This window comes from Maylandia zebra, linkage group LG10, assembly GCF_041146795.1.
Source record: "Maylandia zebra isolate NMK-2024a linkage group LG10, Mzebra_GT3a, whole genome shotgun sequence".
In the NCBI taxonomy this organism is placed as follows: domain Eukaryota; kingdom Metazoa; phylum Chordata; class Actinopteri; order Cichliformes; family Cichlidae; genus Maylandia; species Maylandia zebra.
In genome coordinates, this window is record NC_135176.1 from 13,581,200 (window position 1) to 13,599,601 (window position 18,402).

The 18,402-nt window shown below is 42.7% G+C and overlaps 1 protein-coding gene across 3 annotated transcripts in view; it reads right to left on the reverse strand.

The window, feature by feature from the left end:
* Window positions 1-11,132, reverse strand: part of ltbp3 (latent transforming growth factor beta binding protein 3) — a 40,380-nt gene extending 29,248 nt beyond the window's left edge. For 2 of the 3 annotated variants that reach the window (XM_076889098.1, XM_004563952.6), the window contains exon 1: window positions 10,481-11,132. In XM_076889098.1, the coding sequence (XP_076745213.1) occupies window positions 10,481-10,718 (238 nt within the window). In that variant the 5' untranslated portion in view covers window positions 10,719-11,132. The remainder of the gene's footprint in view (window positions 1-10,480) is intronic. The other variant, XM_004563951.6, reaches the window with a different exon arrangement.
* Between the last annotated feature and the right edge of the window lie 7,270 nt (window positions 11,133-18,402).

Genomic DNA, 18,402 nt, shown 5'->3' on the forward strand with positions numbered 1-18,402 from the left:
AAATCTGAAGATCCTCAAAGAGGCCATTTCAGACAGGCTTTAAAACTTGGTCAGCCCCTGAGCTCCCATGTTATAGTGTTAAAATGCCTAACTTAACAGCAGAAATAAACATATAAATTTGTTTTTTAGGTGTTCGTAACTGGCTATAACTGCCCAGAGATACTGCCATGATGTCTGCTGGGTGGCAAGACGACACAAGCAGCCAAGATGCAACTGTTTCAGGACTTTATTGAAGTCTGGTAGATGATCGTGGGATCCTTTCCATGGTAAACAAAAATGCCTCCATAACAACCAGCCAAGTGTTAAAAAAAAAAAAAAACTCTGCAGGAGGAGGCTTTATCACTCAGTGGACCATTTAGGTATATGATGTCAAATCTATCGGAACATGAAGACTGTATACGGGAGCAAAGAGGGCTCAGCACAAAGTGCATTCTGCAACAGCATTCTCTGGATGACTGAGTCTGTGTTCAGGAAGGAGGAACTATGGAGGTTTTGAATAGCTCATGGCCTTAAGCATATAACATCATCTCTAAAACAGTGGAGTCAGTGTGATGCATGTGCATGCCTGGCTTCCATTGGCACTGGGTGACGTGTTTATTCGTGTTTATTCATGATATGACAGAAGTGAAAATATGAGCGCTACTTTCTGCTCGGATTCAGGGGTGAGGAAGGTTTCCAGGGTCACAAGAGTCACGTATCAAGTTAAAGCTCCGACGGCAGGTGGTATTACACCTGCACTTCGTGCCTTTATTATCCTGACGCACAAACCTCCGCTTCATATCTTTCTCCTTTAAGTTCGAGCCATGCACAGACTAATGTTTCCTGCAGATTGTTTGTAAGTGGGTGTGTTTGTTTGTGTGAGAGTGCTATTAAGTCAAGGGTGTATCGCCTCCTCAGAATGCTGCTGCGGTGGAGCGACTGCACCACATTACAAGCTGAAATGGGCACAACGTTTAAAAGCTGAGATCATAACAAAGGGTTTTACTCTCCGGCGGACTTTCCCTTTAAATCATCACCTCGGCGTTCATTGGCAGAATTTATGACCCAAAATCGCTCAGCGACTCTGTCTGTCAGCTAGCTTAGCCTCTCGGAGACAGACGCCCTCTGTTTTCCACCACACCTTTGTCTTTACAGATCTAACACATTCCTGAACCGAGAGGTGGTGTGTTATTAAAAATCAAACGTGCTTAAGAGTTATTTGGTGGTCTAGATGAATGTGAGGCATGAACAGGGCTGGCTGTGTCAGTGGCGGGATGTGGAACATGTGCATCTGAAGCAACTACTCTATCATGAACAATATTTTCCACATGTTAAAAAAACAACTGAAGAAGTAGAGAACAGTCCATGATTTCAACATTACTCACTGCTAATCCATGCCAAATCGATCCACATAAAGTTTTTAATAGATAACTTTGTTCACTTCAGATCATGTAGACACACCGCACTGCCATTTCATATTTTTGATCTATCTTTCCAAAATGTGGTTGGAGTGGAGCTAAGAAAGCATTTGAAGTTGACCTTGTGCTTTGCTGTTATGCTTTCAAAACCTAATTTAATTTTGAATGCCAGCTTCCCCGTACGTTCCAAGAGTCAGGAAGCTTATAATTTTCCCACCCACTGCTGACTTCAGAAGAAAGACACGAACAGCACAAAGAGACAGGAGGGAGACTCCTTGTCTTCAAGCTCTTATCATCAGCACTTCAAGTGATGGACAAATGAGAGGGAACAAACAGTGTATTTATTATATATAATAAATATATCATATTAAAGTGAGGGAATAAAGCCACACGAGAGAGATGTAAAATCCACAGACTAAAAAATAAGTGGATTATTGTGATTCCCAGACACTTATTTCTTTAAGAAAAAAAAACAGATTGGTACATTCCTCAGCTCCTACGTAAGCAAGCCCAGTGTAACGAGAAAGACATAAATAATGTCCAAAGAAAGCCCAGGAAGACTCGATCAGATTGAAAGATCTGAAAAGTTTAATGATGTTAAAGAAAGAAACAAAGAAAGAAACAAAGAAAGAGTTGCCCTTTGAGTACCCTGTGAAAAACCCACCCACTCACTTCTGTCTGTCTGGAGATGACGCATCATCAGCCCCCTCCCTCCACGGCGTCCTTTCAGCCGCAGCCGCACCCTCCCAGCACAAAAACAACAAATTACAGTCCTACAGACTGCAACTCACTGAACTGAAAGCTACCCCACATAATCTTGAGCCATACAGATGATACAATGGCCCGATCTGTCCCCGTCTCTCACTACTGTCCTCTGGCCAAACTTAGCAAGCTAACCCGTCTGAAAGTTGGTGATGACTCCCGCTGAGTCACTTTCACTGTGATTCAGTCCCTGGATGGGTTTTTGGTCCCAGATCTTATTGGCCCGTACAGCTGCAGGAATACAGAGTGTGACACCACCAGGAGTTGTTTTTAGACTGGTGGAGCTTTCAAATTATTACTGAGTAATTGTGAAGCATGACACAGTTGGTAGTTGGTGTTTATCTTCAGTGGAAGTAATGATTACATCAAACTGAGTGTAGAAATATCTAAAAATGTACTCCAACATGTTTTTTTTTAAATATTTCTTCCACGTAGTGAGTAATTCTCATCAATATTTTATGAAAATTCCACTTGGTGGTTTATTAAAGTGGACCTTTTCCTCATTTATCGCTCCATATTCATAGTCCTGGACTCTACTACAGTAGAGTGGGTCAGTAGCTTTATATGAGTCACAACTGCTTATTTTTCTTATACTGTACCTTAATGCAGCCTCTCGGTTCACCCATGGTCCAAAACAAGCCATTTAAGCCTTAAAAGGTGCCTTAAGGCCACCCTTCTTTCAGGTCAGCTTTCTCTTAATTGGCTGTTGCTTGGCTTGGCTTCAGATGCAGTTGTTTAGTTTCCACAAACACAGCCGGGTGCTTGAGGGTACTGCCACTAAATCAGGTTCTAAGTAAACTAACTGCAAACCCACTAAAAAACATAATTTGTCAGACTTGATTGGGCAGTCTTTTAAATCCATCCATCCACAGTCAAGGCCGAACCTGATCCAGAATATAGGAGCCTACAAAGATTACAGCAGGAAGTCTGAATATTTGGTACAATAGGTCAGCTTTAGTGTTCACAGTGAAACATAAACACTGCTTCTTTGTTTTTCATGGCCTCTGTGGTCTCATTCTACTATGGAATATGAAAGTGGTGAAGCTCAACCTAGCTTAATGCCTGCGAGTGGAAAACTAGATTTAACCCCGTGACCCTGTTCTCGTCTTTTAAAAAGTGCTTCCAGGATTATTTCTGGTTATATTTTTTTCTTCTCGTTGACCTGAGAGAACTGTGACTAAACAACACCGGCTCCCATAAACAGTTGCCACAAGAGCCGGTGTTTAAAACGAGAAGAAGAGAATGGCTATCATCATATGACGTGCTTCCCTTTACCATCAAACCACGTCCCCAAATACACCCACCGTCAACTGGCACTGTGAGACCACATACCACGCCAAGCAAGGGACGACGCATGAAGTGGGTCAGACTCCCGCAGCTGAGCCAGACACTGGGAGTAAATGACATAATCACCGCCTTATGAAAACACAAACCTGCGTACACATTCCTCCTCCTCCTTCTCCTCCTACTCTCCCCCTGTAGAGCTCCTGCTCCTCCATCAACCCCCAGAAACTCTGGACGGCCTCACTTTCAGCTATCCAAACAACAGTGCTGCCCTTTGCCAGAGTCCAGCACTGTCACTGAAGGCTTTCATTACCTCTCTCTCTCTCTCACACACACACACACACACACACACACACATAAAGGCTAAAACAACAGTTTGTTAACATTACAGAGACGGGATGATGACAACGACGACTGCTCCCGAGAAACAGAAGCAGCCGTCATTAAGGGGGATCAGTCTGAGTATAGGGAGGGCCGCGATTTCCCAGATCTAAATCAAACCCTGCCTTGCGCAATGTGGTTTTCACATGTCATGGAAATATGCAACCACACTGCGCAGCTTTTTAGCGGGCACAAATCCAGCGTTACCCCATCACGCCCCTCTGGCACATACGTTTTGTGGAAAGAGAGCAAGAGAGTCAGATAGAATCTTGGCACCGGTGCAGATGATGTCATCTAATGACTATCTAAAAGCCCCGGCTATAAGGACTGCAGGGCAGGCAGGTAAGAGTGCTGACTGTGCTCTGCTGAGATTATGTCAGATACCTGTGCTGTGAGATACTCAGCACTGGAGTGCGTGGCAGGTAATGTCTGCAGGGTGCTCTGTCTCAGGCCAGGGCAGGAGGCAGCGCTGGCGGAGGCCATGTTATTCTATTTACCCTTCCTAATCGCTACAGCTACAGGGTCTCTGCTCGGTGTGGGTACAGTCCCCAGCATTCCTCTCAGTAGCTTTAAATAACTGCTCCATTCCCCCCTCTCACTACACAAATGGGAGGAGAGTGTTAAAGATGGCAAAGAGGGTTGTTTGTTTGAGCTGGGTTCATTCAGCACACCACTCCTGGACACAGTCACATGCAAAAAATATACACGCCGTTGCCCTGAGACGATTTAAAAGAGAGCACCTCTAATTGCTGCTTTGTTTCCACAAAGTTCATTTAATGAGATGCTTTTTTTTTTCTCTTTTTCTTCGCGCTGAAAAGTAGGATTAAAGCGTTCAGAGCGGCCTGTAAGACTAGAAAAGCGCTACATAAATGCAGGCTATTTAGAGTCTGATTGGATGGGGAACTCCAGCTTAAGATCATGTGGATGTTGGCTCTGAGTGAGTGTTGTGGTGCAAGCTTGACTAAAGTAAAATTTAAAAAAAAAGGAAAAACTGACTGTGGAGTTAACCTTTTTAAAAGGCCACGCTTCACTGAGGGGAAGCTGCACTGAATCAAAACAAAGTGACTAAAATTGGGTGTGTTTATCTTTTAAAAGATAAAGCATTTTCACAGCTTTACCAGTTGGATCCACTTTTATGAGGGGAGCCCACAGTGGAAACAAAGGCAAAAAAAGAAAAGGTTAACGAGAACACAAAACCTCCCAAATAATTACAAGCATTATTTAAATGGACACACGGAGGTTACACTTATTTAGATTAAAACTCAGCCTTGGCAACAGGGTCAATGGCCAGCCTGTAAACAGCAGCCAAAGGTAAGAAGCTTTCGTGATTATTAAGCTGGGAATGAATGTGCCCGAGAGTCCATCGCTCATGTGTGTTTGTGTGTTTGTGAGTTTGTGAGCACGGGAGCCGTGCCCAGCTTTGCCTCTGAGCTCAGTCCAGCCTGTGGCAAAAAATCCGGAGTGCTGCAGGTTTCTTGGTTGCCTGTGTTAGACCGCTTTCTCCAAAGTTTGGCATGACAGAGAAAAGAGCGTGTGGGGAAGAGCAGAGGGCTTTGAAAGGTAAAATAAACTTGCCTCCCTAAAGAGAAAGAAGGAGAGAGAAAGCAGAACCAGCCTTGACTGCTGTATTTAACTGACTTGTGTTCATTTTCAGGCTCCCATGGACCTCTGACCCATGCCAAGGGAAAACCAAAACAAACCACAAGGCTACTACTGTCACTTTACCCTAAATACAAAACCACATGGGAAATCCTCAAATAGCCATTTCCACTTGTCATGATGCCCATTTTAGGGGACGCAAGCCCAGACTGAGCTATGATAAGAACCACTTCCTGTGCAAACGAGGCCCCGCCCCCCCCTCACAACATTCCCTTAGATATTCCAGAAAAAGATGAGAATCTGGAGCTGCCTGGCAACAGCAGGCCTGATAAAGAGGAGATGCAGAGGAGAGAGGAGGCTCAGCGGGCTGTCTGGGAGCTGAGCAGCTGCTGTCAGGAAGGCAAGATATATTGGATGCCTCCGTGCTAGCAACAACGAGAAACATTTAGACTTGGACTAAAAAAGCACGCCTTAGTCAAAGCAACCACAGTATGTGCACTGCTTTTATGTAGCCATTGATTCTGAAAGAATATCTCCTAAAAGAAATACATAATTCTGACAAAGTACAAGACGTATAAACTTTGAGGCGCAATAACCAAGAACCAAGATTGAAAGTGTTGGGGATAAAGGAAGTTTTTAAAAGGGGTCATAGCATGTGATCAGCATAAGCTAAGGTCATTCACGGGTTTCTCTGTGAAGTGAGTCACATGTAACTCTTTCATCCTTTTTAATATTTTCCAGTCTCTGAATGCTAAAATTCAACTTTAATAAATAAAACAATATGTATTCTGCAATAGTTTTATCGCTGTCATAACCACCTAACCCCCTGCAGAGCCCTGTGATTACTTACATAGGCACCATGTGGAGTCCATGAGGAGGGCAAATTGTATGTTGCTGCAAACAGTTCTTTTTTCTGCCTGCCATGCCTGGAAGGAATTCTTTGCTTTCATCGGTTTTATAAAGTGCAAAGTGAAATGCAGATTCATTTATGACACATGTAATCAGCGCAAGCGTATCGACAAAACAAATCGGATGTCGTAATCTGATGGCCGATCCTGAATGGGACATACTTAGCAATAAAACGATGTCCTGTAACGTCTGCCTGTGTGCAAACGTTCTCTTATAGAAAGTCCAAATGAGCAGCGTGCTGTGCAGGTGATTTATATTCATGTCCTCCAGGTTATTCACACTGAGACAATCTGCTCTGTCTGAACATCTGGGTGGTCGCCTCTCCGTCTGTCTGTCCCAGTCTGCAACAGCATAATGACATCCCGCGCAGATCAAACAGATTCATTATTTCTATTTATTACTTGATTTACATTTTGGATAATTGCTGTTTATGAACTAGTGTATTTTTAAACATAAAGAAGCTCGGGCCTTTACACAAACAAAGCTTCTGTGGTATATTGCTGGAAAAACAGAGTAATTGTTTAAAGCTGCTCTAATCTATGCCATACCTTTTTATTTTAGTTACAGTACTGCGCCAAAGTCTTAAATCACCCCTCATTTCTTTATGTTTTGGATCTTTCTGCCTTTTTTTTTCAGTTCTCTCAAGATGATCCCACACTGCTTCATTCATGTTGAGGTCTGGGCTGTGGGGAAGCCAATCCATGACTACCAGAAATGTAGCTCCAAACCATGATAGATGGCTGTAGACACTCACTGTTGCTTCTCTCCTGACCTCCTCCATACATGCTGATGGAAATTTAAACCAAAAGTTCCAACTTTGGATTCATCTCTCCATTAGACTTGCTGTCACTAATTTTCAGTCCAGTTTTTGTGTGAGCAAATCTGAGCATTTTCTCTCTGTTCCCCTTGCTTAAAAATGGCTTCTTAACCGCCATCCTTCCACTGAGACTGTTTCTGATGAGGCTTCGACAAACAGCACATGGATCAACTGAGAGATCAAATGAGTCCTGTGTCAGGTGTTTGCTGGATTCCTTCTTACTTCTTAAGGACATGACTTTCAGATCAAATACACCTGCTGTAGATAGTTTTTAGGCCTTCTTCTGTCCTCTGCTTGTCCAGTTTCCTCAAATTTGTTTAATGACACGCTGCACACCATGGTGAGTTTTCAGCTAATAAATCTTTGGGAATCCCCTTGTTGGTGAAAATTTATTCTTTTGTATTTGTTAAACTGTGTTATCTTTGCCATTTTTCATAGATTCAACTAAAGAAATTAGTAAAAAAAAAATAATTGGATATTTTAGGACATTTTGTTAGTAACAAAGTGCTTACAGATAGAAATTGGCTCTTTGCTAAGTTGTCTGTTATGTGTAGACACAACATTTGTTCATCCCTTGAGCTAGCTGCCTGTTTTATGCTTGAATGATACATAGGTCAGCGTGAAGTGACTTAACAAACAAACAAAAACAGTCAGGTACAAGCACTGTGCTGAATATGTTTGGGAAAAGCAGCCAATATCCAAAGAAAACCTTAGAGAGATCTTCAGAAAGCCTGGTGAACTGTTGCTCGAGACCACTGGAAAAAATGGTCTGGTTTCTTAGAAGCAAAATATAAAGAAATGGGAGCCAGCTCAAAAGTTTTGTACAGTAACGTACAAAGAATACAAATCGTGCAGAGTGATTTCACATCCTTTAGCTCAGCCACTTTAGTTTTAAGTGCCTGTCACTGGCTGAAAAGTCAGAGGATCAACAAACTGAGGAGGGTTTTATGATCACCATAAATACACGCACTGTACCTGTATTATTTAGCTTTTGATATATTTAACTTTGGATAACTTCTTTGGCCTACTAAAACAGAACAAACAGAAGTAACGAACAGGATTTCACTTCCCTCTTTCAGTTTAATATAAAATAAATGACCTATTTTGCCGTGGAAACACAAACTTTTGAGAACATGTCAAGTAAAGCAAAGCAAAAAGTCTCAGTGAACTACATTATGACTAAAAGTGTATCTTGGTTCTGAATGTGTTTGCTCTTTAAAGACTCTTCTTTACTTCTACAGACTGACAGGAATCATATTTTCTTTTGTGGAAAAGTTTTGTTCAGTCTGGGCGTCAGGCTCGCCGTTGCTTACATCATAACTGCTCAAATATGGAAAAGTCTTCATATTGTTGCTGCTATAGCCGTGGCCGTTTTAACACGGGAGAGAGAAATTTCCACTTGTCCAGACCACATTCCAGCGCTCGCGCTGAACAGCACACATCTCCTGTGCAAGCTGGAGTCGACTCCTCGGTCCCTCTCTGCAAAATACTCCGATAAACGGACGGATAAATCCGGGAGACGGGACTGTGTGACGACATGATCTCGTTATCCAGACACACTGCGAAACAGCATGAGGCATTCCAGGAATCCGACGCGTCTCTCTTGAATTACTTTACACAGAAGCTCCATAAAACGTGACGTACCACAAGGAAATCGGGGGGAGAAGAGGGAAGACTGATGCCGGAGCCAACTCTTTGCCTCTACACTGTGTCAGAGTGGAAGAATACTGTCACAGCAGTGCAAGTACCATTCACTTGGCCTCAATTGAATCCAGCCTGCTTCGACTCCAGCTACGACTCTACACGCAACTGCAACTCTGTGCAAACCTGTGTGTGATGAATGCAAAATGCACCACAACCACAACCTGCTGCTGCCACTCCTCCCTCCCCACAGGCATTGTTTATTTTTCATCCAGCAGCTCTGCATCTTAGTTTGGTTCTAAGAATTCAGCCAATAAAGGAGAGAGAGAGCACATAAGTGGAAGAGGAATCTATATTTAGAAATATGTGAGTTTTAAGAAAGAAAAAGAAGAAAGAAGCCGTATCATGTTAATAAATATATTTATTACTGAGCTGTGCCGTGCAGCGTAGTGTATTAGCTCACTTTCATTACTGTTATTGAGTTAATTCACTGTCAGACTGCGTTAAAAAGCTCAATCTCACTCTGTACACCGAGCCACTGAGGGTAAATCCATTTGTGGAGCGGCACACTGATGTAGACTGCAAGGCTCCAAGTCTCAACCACAGCTGATCTGATACAGCACAGAAACAGCTCCACTCATGCCAACCAGACACTGGAGTGAGGGAGGTGGGGAAAGTATAGATCTTAAGAGTACATTTATGTGCCATGTAATGAGCCGTGCCTTACTAATTAAAGTGTAACCCAGGAACGTTTTCCAGATGCAGCGGAGGGTAAACCTCAGCTCACCTCATCTTAGCCACCTATTTATTTGCACAGTTTCCTCACATGAACCCACGGAGCCTATCAGCAGCAGGTATGGAACCAAAAGGCCTCAAGATGATCAGATATGCTGGCTTTGAACCAGTTATTTTGTGGATTATGGGCCATTTTTTGTGACATGGTGTTGGTTTTGATTTTTAGGTGGACTTAATTGCTTCAACTCGCGCTCGTGCTATCAACTAACCTTGAAATGAGCTAAAAGTGTTTCAGATTTTCAGGCATAACCTTTTCTTATAGAGAAGCACAGTTGGGCCAGTTTTAGGTGTTTTATGGAGCTCCACATTGGTATAATAAGCTATTAAGAAAGTCAGCTTTTAAGCAAACAAACAGGCCTCCCTCACCTCTCTACAGGGGCGATGTGCCAAAAAGTGATTTCCATGGTTTCTCCTTGTTTCTTATGTCTAATATCTTTACTTATTTTGGTAAAAAGATGGAGGGCAACATGATGCTGGGGAAACTTAAAGTATGCCTATAAAATTGTAATGTTATATTTGTTACAGTTTCTGCTGTCCTGTTGGCCAGATCCCTTATGAAGATTGTTTTTTATCTGCATAAATAAAGAATATATAAAAGTCACTTTGCCAAAAACCCTCCAGCTTCGCCTTGTGACAGAAATGTTCCTTCTGGCTTTAAATGGCAGGACATCAGTCATGATATTAGATGTGTTTGGCATATTTTTTGACAGATTGAAGGCCAAGGAGGCATTTATAATCGTTTAAATAATCGCGATCATTTCTTTTTGCAATTACCGGAAATCCTTTTTTGGCACAACAGGGATAACCACAACGTAAAAGCCTGGGGTCAGGACAGGGCTCTCACTAGACATTTAATCGCCCTCAGCCCTCATAAGAAACTGCCTCTGTCACTTACCGACCCTGAAGCCCGGTCCGGTGAGCGTGTCGGCCCCCTGCCCGTTCTCCGCGATCAGCGTGGTGTTGTTGCCCTGCTCGCAGGTATCCTGGCACTGCCCCTTCAGGCAGACCCGCTTGCAGATGAGAGGAGCGATGACCACCTTGAAGCGCTCGCGTGTGGAGGAGCGCTCCGTGCACCACACCAGCCTGTGGACGCTCAGCCAGATGACAAGCAGATGGGAGATCAGAGAGGGCATCCTGGCATCCTTTCACTGCCCTCCACAGAGACCCCGGGACATTTAATCACAAGCCGAGGGTTTCAGCTCCAGCTCAAAGGCGCCTGCTTTGTTAACACAGAGGGAAACTTTTGACGTCTCATACGGTGGAGGAAAAAAAACAAAAACGTGTGTCCTCCCTCCTGTTTTCTTCTTTGGGAAAAATAAAATCAGTTCCCTCGCGTACCCATGTGATCCATCTGCAAAACAGACGCGTTTGGCATCCTCGGTAGCTTCTCCCAGTTGCGCTCGTTCCAAAAAGTTGCAGGAGTTGCTCTTTTGCTTTTGTCGCTCTTCCTTCTTCTCGCCTGTTGCTTTGGAGGGCTGGAGAGGAGTGCGTATGTGGGTTTGGAAGAGAAAGAAGAGAGGGAGGAGAGGAGGAGAAGGGGTGAGCCAGCCCTCTCTGGAGAACTTGGCCGGAGGCCAGCCAGGCGGTGCAGGAGCAAAGCTGAAAGTGGTTTCCTTGTTGGTTATTTCTCCTCTAACAGCCCTCCTCTGCTCTATTGCCCCCGCACAGACAAATCACAGCTGCACAGCTGTGCGTGTCACTCTCAAATAGAAAAAATAAAACAAAACATGGACACAGGCTAATAATTCACTCCGTGTTCGTGAGATTCTAGTGCGTGAAAATGCACTGGCCTCTCCGAGGTTCCTCTCTATGTCTGTAAAAATATCAGCCAGTGTGCATACACTGATCATAACATGTCATTACCCCGCAGTGTGTCACTGCACTACATCAGTCATTGTATTTGAATATTTTGCTTTTCACTTGAAGCTAAAAAATATCAGTCATGTGGATTTCTTCAAGATTTTACAGGCAGTCTAATATTTCTTGTATTGTGTGATGAGCTTCTTTATATTTCACAGCTCAGATATTTAAATAGCCGTAAGGATGTCCAGAAGCACGGTACAGCTGAAAAGCCAGTATCCCAAGGACCACTGGTGCTGAATGACATATAAATGCTATATACATGCTTACAGCCATTGTGTGTGTATTCCAACAGCATTGTCTTTTAAGAAGAGTTCACCAGGGGTTTGAAACATAAGGCCCGGGGACCAGAATTAGCCAGCGTTTTCTGTCCAGTGGGCTGGAGTGTAAAATGACAGTCTTTGGCAGGCTGATATGAGGCCTTAGGTTTGACACCTGGTCTAAATGCTGGCCTACCTACAGTCCTGGCCTATCTATGATGGTAAAACCTTCCACTTTCAAAATGACAGCAATGGGTCTCCTCTGTTTCCAAATGCTTACAGAGTGCTGTTAATAGAAGAGGTGATGCGACCTGGCATCAAATCAAAACTGAGCATACACTTTTCAGAAAACACCTTTCTTACTTTCAGCATTTAAATTTGTTGGCTCCGCAGCTAATAGATGCTTTTACAGTCTGGGGTTATAAAAGCATCTATTAGCTGCTGAGGTTTTTGCAACAACTGCAACAAATTCCAGTTTTCCATTCTTGCCCTCGGTGTGCAGATAAATAGCGCTCAATCTCGCAGCCGCCCACGCCGACTGAAACAGATTAAAGTCAGACGGCCAACGTGACACCACACAGTCTGCAGCGCTGAGACCTGCCTAAACACTTAATGCATGATAAGTTCAGCTGCGACTCTCGCCTGGGACGAACGAGCGTGCTGATTAATCACACTTCAAAAAGTAAAAAAAAAAATATATGAAGGTGCAGCACGGGGGCTAGTCAGTGTCTGGGGGTCATGTGAGCAATGGGTGAAAGTGAGAAACAGACAAAGGGAGGGGAAGAAAGCAAGCTGAGTCACTTCCTCTCCAAAAAAAGTGAATGTGTTTACTTTTAGTCGCTGAGGAAATGACTGCATGGGCCTACAGAGAGTTCACGAGCCGTTCTCACATGTCTCTGAGCCTCTGCTGCTCACCATCATAAGGTCACCGACTGCCAAGACACACACACGTGCACACATGCACGCACACACAGAATGAAAATACACTGCAGGTCAGACAAGAACCCATCCTTATTGTTAGTACAAAATAATTACTTCCCATCTGAAAACTGAAACCCTGGTGATATTCTCTGACAAGCAGACAATAATAACAGACAGCACGGACAAATAAGCAACCTTATTACACAATCTGTGTGTAAAAAGAGCTGAAGATGGAAATTCAATCCTTTACTTGGATAAAAGCAGCAACGCAACATCCAAAAGATGAAGAATGTGAGCGACTAAAGCAAAGACTACTTAGAGCAAAGTGCCCCGAACAATAATAAACCCTTCTGCTCAATGTGTCCCGGGCCTCTAAGTTAATCAACACACAAAGTGCAGTGAGATAGTTAACATATTAGACTGCGTCTTTATTTCTACAGCAGCTCGTGTTTCTCTATGGAAACAATCAGAGCCATTTCCACAGACAATGCCAAATTTTTAAAGCGATCACGAGGAACTACACTCAGCGGCGTTGGAAGTTTTATCAGGTTTGGCCACGAGAGAATCTCAGTGAACACTCAGGAGCAATGACAACAGCTTAATGGATCTATGGCAGCCTCTGCTGGATCACTTGCCCAGTGGTTTAAACAAAGACGTCCAAAGGGCACGTTGGCTCCAGGTGGAGTTTTCTCTACAGAACAGTAAGAAGAAATTAGTTTCGGTGCCGTGCACAAAGAGTCTTATTTTTTTTGGATCAAGCCTGTGAAGCATATTGGCATGATTTACACTACATGAACTATATACGGTTTTTCTTAGGAGCAGATTAGACTGTGTATCAACACAATTTGTACTCTGGATTTTGTGCTTTTATCCCCAGAACGGTCAGTGATTATGACTGTTTATCCTTTACAAGGTTAAAATGTGTAGTTTCTTTTCCAAACTGGTCTAAAACAAACCCACAGCTGCACAACTTGAACTCAATGGTGCATTTTGAGGGAATAATCACTGCAAAAACTTGTCCTGGGAGATTAGCTTTTAGACCACTTGCCATAAAACTCATCACACTGGCTATTGTTCCACCAGACAATAGATTGCAGTAAGTTTAGTGATCCTGTAACTTTTTTATCTACTGCACGTTGAAATTTCTCTTTGTCCATTTTATTTATTTGTGACCAAACAGATACAACAAGGTGCTGGAAGCATTTCTCAGAGAATTTCGTCCATATTGACGTGATAGCATAACACAGTTGGTGCAGATTTTTGGGCTGCACATCCGGCATGTGGATCTCCTGGTCCAAAGGTGCTCCGTTAGGTGTAGATCTGGTGGCTGTGGAGGCTTTGTGAGTATAGCAAACTCACTGTCATGTTCAAGTAACCAGTTTGAGATTATCTGAGCTTTGTGACATGATGTGTTATCCTGCTGGTAACAGCCATCAGAAGATGGGTACACTGTGGCTGTTTAAATGATGCTCATTGGTCATAAGAGGCCCAGATTGTGCCAGGAAAATATCCCGTACACCATTACACTTCCAGCAGCAGCCCGAACTACTGATGCACAGCAGGGTGGATCGATGCTGAACCGCTACCATCAACACTCATCAGCAGGTAACCTTTTTTCCAAATCTTGTATTATTCAATTTTGGGGAGCCCACATTCTTTGACCCAGTGTGGTCTTCTGCTACTGCTGCTGTAACAAATCTCCTTTAAGGTTTTATGTGTTGTGTATTCAGATGCTCTTCTGCACACTGATTGTGACCAGTGATTATTTAAGTAACTGTTACCTTCCTATCTGTGGTCGACTCCTTTGTCACGTGGTGTGAGCAGAATCATCTGCAGCTCAACGTGGCAAAGACCAGGGAATTGATCGTGGACTTCAGGAAGACCAGGAAACACTTGACCCCTGTTTCAATCCAGGGGGTCAATGCTGACATTGTGGAGGACTATAAATACCTCGGTATACACATTGACAATAAACTGGACTGGGCTAAAGACACCACAGCACTTTACAGGAAGGGCCAGAGTAGTCTCTATTTTTTGAGGCGACTGAGGTGCTTCAACATCTGCCGGACAATGCTCAGGATTTTCTACGAGTCTGTTGTGGCCAGTGTGATCCTCTACGGCCTTGCATACTGGGTTGGGGGGGGGGGAGAAGCAGGCTGAGGGTCGAAGATGCCAACAGACTCAATAAACTGATCCGTAAGGCCAGTAATGTTGTGGGGATGGAGCTGGACTCCCTTAAGGTGGTGTTGGAGAGGCGGATGTTGTCCAAGATAAAGACAATGTTGGATAACACCTCCCACCCACTCCACAACATACTGGTCAGTCACAGGAGCATGTTCAGTGAAAGACTGAGGTTACCAAAGTCTACATGTCTAATTTAACTGAATTGCTGCCATGTGATTGGCAGATTAGACATTTGCATTAACAAGCAGCTGAACAGGTGCACTTACAATAGCTGGTGAGTGTATACCAGAAAGTACAGTTCTTTGATTGGAACTGTATCACAGCATTAACTATCCTTTCTCTGTGTTAAAGGCTCATCCAGCTTTGAATGGATAATGTTTGCGTGAGACGTCCCAAATATTTTTGACAATCCCAAACATGTCTTTAGCAGTATTTTATGCAAATGCGTTCTGGGAGCTATGACTGCTAATTATATCAAGACGTATCCAATTTACGCTTACGAATCAACACATTTATGTGCTATGAACCTTGATGAGCGTGACCTCCTCTGGAGGGGATATAACCAGGAGGGACCTTGATCTGTTTTATGGCAAATATTACAAAAAGAAAAGAGTTTTAAGTCTTATAGTGTAGCCAACAATGTTATGGAGGAAAGCATTCTCATTTTTTTCAGGTCCATCTAACCTGTTAAGTTTCTGTAATCGTACCAAAGGCTAACTTATACCTTAAACAGCAGTTTGGTGTTTTTGAACACAGATGTCATTACTCAGCACTGCAAGGAGAGCAAAGTGTTATTTGGGATCTGTGTCTGGGTGTGACCACACCACCTACACAATCTATTCTGGCAGCGTTTCAGGCAGTGTGGAAACTCTCCCCCCAGGCTTAATGCGGTTTTTCCTGCCATAATACGACAAAACAATAAAATGAAACAAGATGAAATGGCAGCTTTACATGGCTCAGTGAGCAGTTAGGCGGCTGATCGAGCTCACAGATTATTTACTACCTACACACGATATAAATTATCTGGGTGTGTTTTGGCTTTAAAGCAACTTTTTCCCCTTTTTCCCCTAAAAAACCCCCAAAAACAAAACAAAAGAGAGAAAAAACAATTATAAACAAGGCCCTTTAATATAGTAACATGTACAGTATGAATGTGAAGTGGGTGAACAAATAAGCATAAAAAAGTAATTCATTTCACATTTAAACACTGATTTCTTAGGGAATAATGCCATTTCTGTTCAAGCCTACATGCAAAGGTCCCCCCCACCCCTCAAACCCACCCATGTGTAATACAAAAAACAATAAATATGCTTATCTGGGGCAAAGACTACCTTCTTGGTATACACAGTGACAAATATTTAACACTTTTAGTGTCACTTTAAAATGACTTGTACATAGAATAGTTACATGGAGGTCGTTATAGTAGTACACATGTTAAATAACACCACACAGTTTAGCTCAAAGGGCTGAGAAGATTAATGCTCTGCTGTTAACGCCTGGTGCGCTGTAGCATCAGGAACAAGTGTAACTGGGTTACATACATTTACATGGTATGTTAGTATACTGCTGCTTTCAGCACAATGTGTGTTTCCTTTAAAAAACAAAACTGTTGCACGACAACTTAAGCACAACCCTTACTAAACCGAATAAAAATGCTCTAACTACATTCTTATATACACAAACAGCTGAGAGGCATTGTTGCCAGCGGAGGAACAGATATGCACATGCAAGCACCAACGTCTGTCTGCTAGCGACTGCCTAGTAACAATGATACAAGTCCAGAAAAAGAAAATCTTTCCAGACATACAGTAGCAGCGTGAAAAAAACAAAACAAAAAGAATAAAATAAAAATGGAATGCTAAACTGAGGTCCACGGGGAGACGTTATTTAGCGAGAAGAGAGAATAGGAGAGTGTTTGAGCTCCTGATGTGGTGCACAAAGATGCCAGCTAATTGTCCTGTATGATTTGATAAACAAATAAATGCACTGAGTGATTTCTTCAAAACAGGATGTCTTCGACACAGATAATTTCCGTTTGATAACATAACAATTGTGGACCGATGAGGGCTCTGCACAGTGACGGGAAGAGATAAGAGAGGAGAACTGGCTGAGAGAGAGAGAGAGGGGTGATGGCTGACTGAAATTTGGCTCACGACACACACACACACACACACACACACACACACACACACACACACACACACACACACACACACAGCTGAAATTACACTTTAGCTTTTGGTCTGTTAGTGTTTTATATGGCATTGCTACAGCCTTTCATTATAAAAAGGAAACAGCAGGGACAGCAGTGGTGTAATAAAAACAAGCATACTGTTGTCATTTTTTAAAGCAGCATATTTTAGATTAAAATGTTACCGTTTCCACCTATAGAGGGCAATAAAGTATCTACCCGGGGTTTTACTGAAGTTGTCAGTGAAAGAAATCAGATGCTTCATTCACTCACATTCAAACTCTGATGAGCTTTTTTGCCCAGGGATGCTTTGGCGTGCACACTGGAGCAGCCGGACATTAAACCATCAACTTTCTGATTAGTGGATGGCCCGCTCAACCTCCTGGTGACTGTATCTCAGAAGGCATATTACTAACAATGTTACCAAGAACATGAGCCCTAGCACCTTCATAAAAGAAATCAGGATAAAAGTTGGTCGACTGGGCCGATTGTGATCCGTGACCACTGAAACAGCTTGTGCATATAAATCTGGCTTTAAATAAAGCATGAGCATCAAAGATGAAAGGAGCAGAGGTGGGAAGATATTAATATACCATGAAAGGAGACCATCTTGGACTACCTTGGCTATAAAGCCATCATAGTTTACGCAATTTGAAAGTTGAGTGTTAAGGCCTTTATACATTAAACATGTAAAATTCACACAAATATTTTGTGCAGCCTCGCTTGTTCTTAATGCAGCCGTTCATACCAACCAGGTATGATTTTTTTCTAATTTTTCGCATGTGCATAAACAGAGCTGACCAATCAGATTACTGCGTTTTCCAACAAGTGTGCTCAAAGCGCACACCGGTGCTGAACATACAATTATATGGAAACAAGAAAATAATATTATTTTACCTCAGACACACAACTAGACGCTGCTCCGGGTCAATCTGCTCACTGAAATGATTTCTCTGCCTCCTCAGGTGTTAAATGTTCTTAAATGTACGAAAGCTGCCGTGATACAGCTTCAACTCCTGGATTAAACCAGCTTGTGAGAACTGGAGAAAATCAGAATCATTGTTTCTTCTTCTTGATGTCGATTTGACGTTACATGACAAATTCGCATCCAAAATAAATTCGGATTTTTGTGACATTTTTCCACAATGTGCTTGGTGTGTAAAGGCCTTTATCTGGTACTTCAGCTGAGGGAAATTCGCCCACATTAGACATTGGTCAGTTTCATTGATGTGATTATAAATGCCCAAACCTGATCAATTTATTATGATTTAAAAAAAACAAAATAAAAACCTACAAACTAAATATGCTGTTACCAAATCCTTTTTCTGTAACAGTAAGGATGCCTTCATTATTGTGAGTGTTTTATAAATTCATGCCCAGCTCCGAAGTTTTTTTTAAATA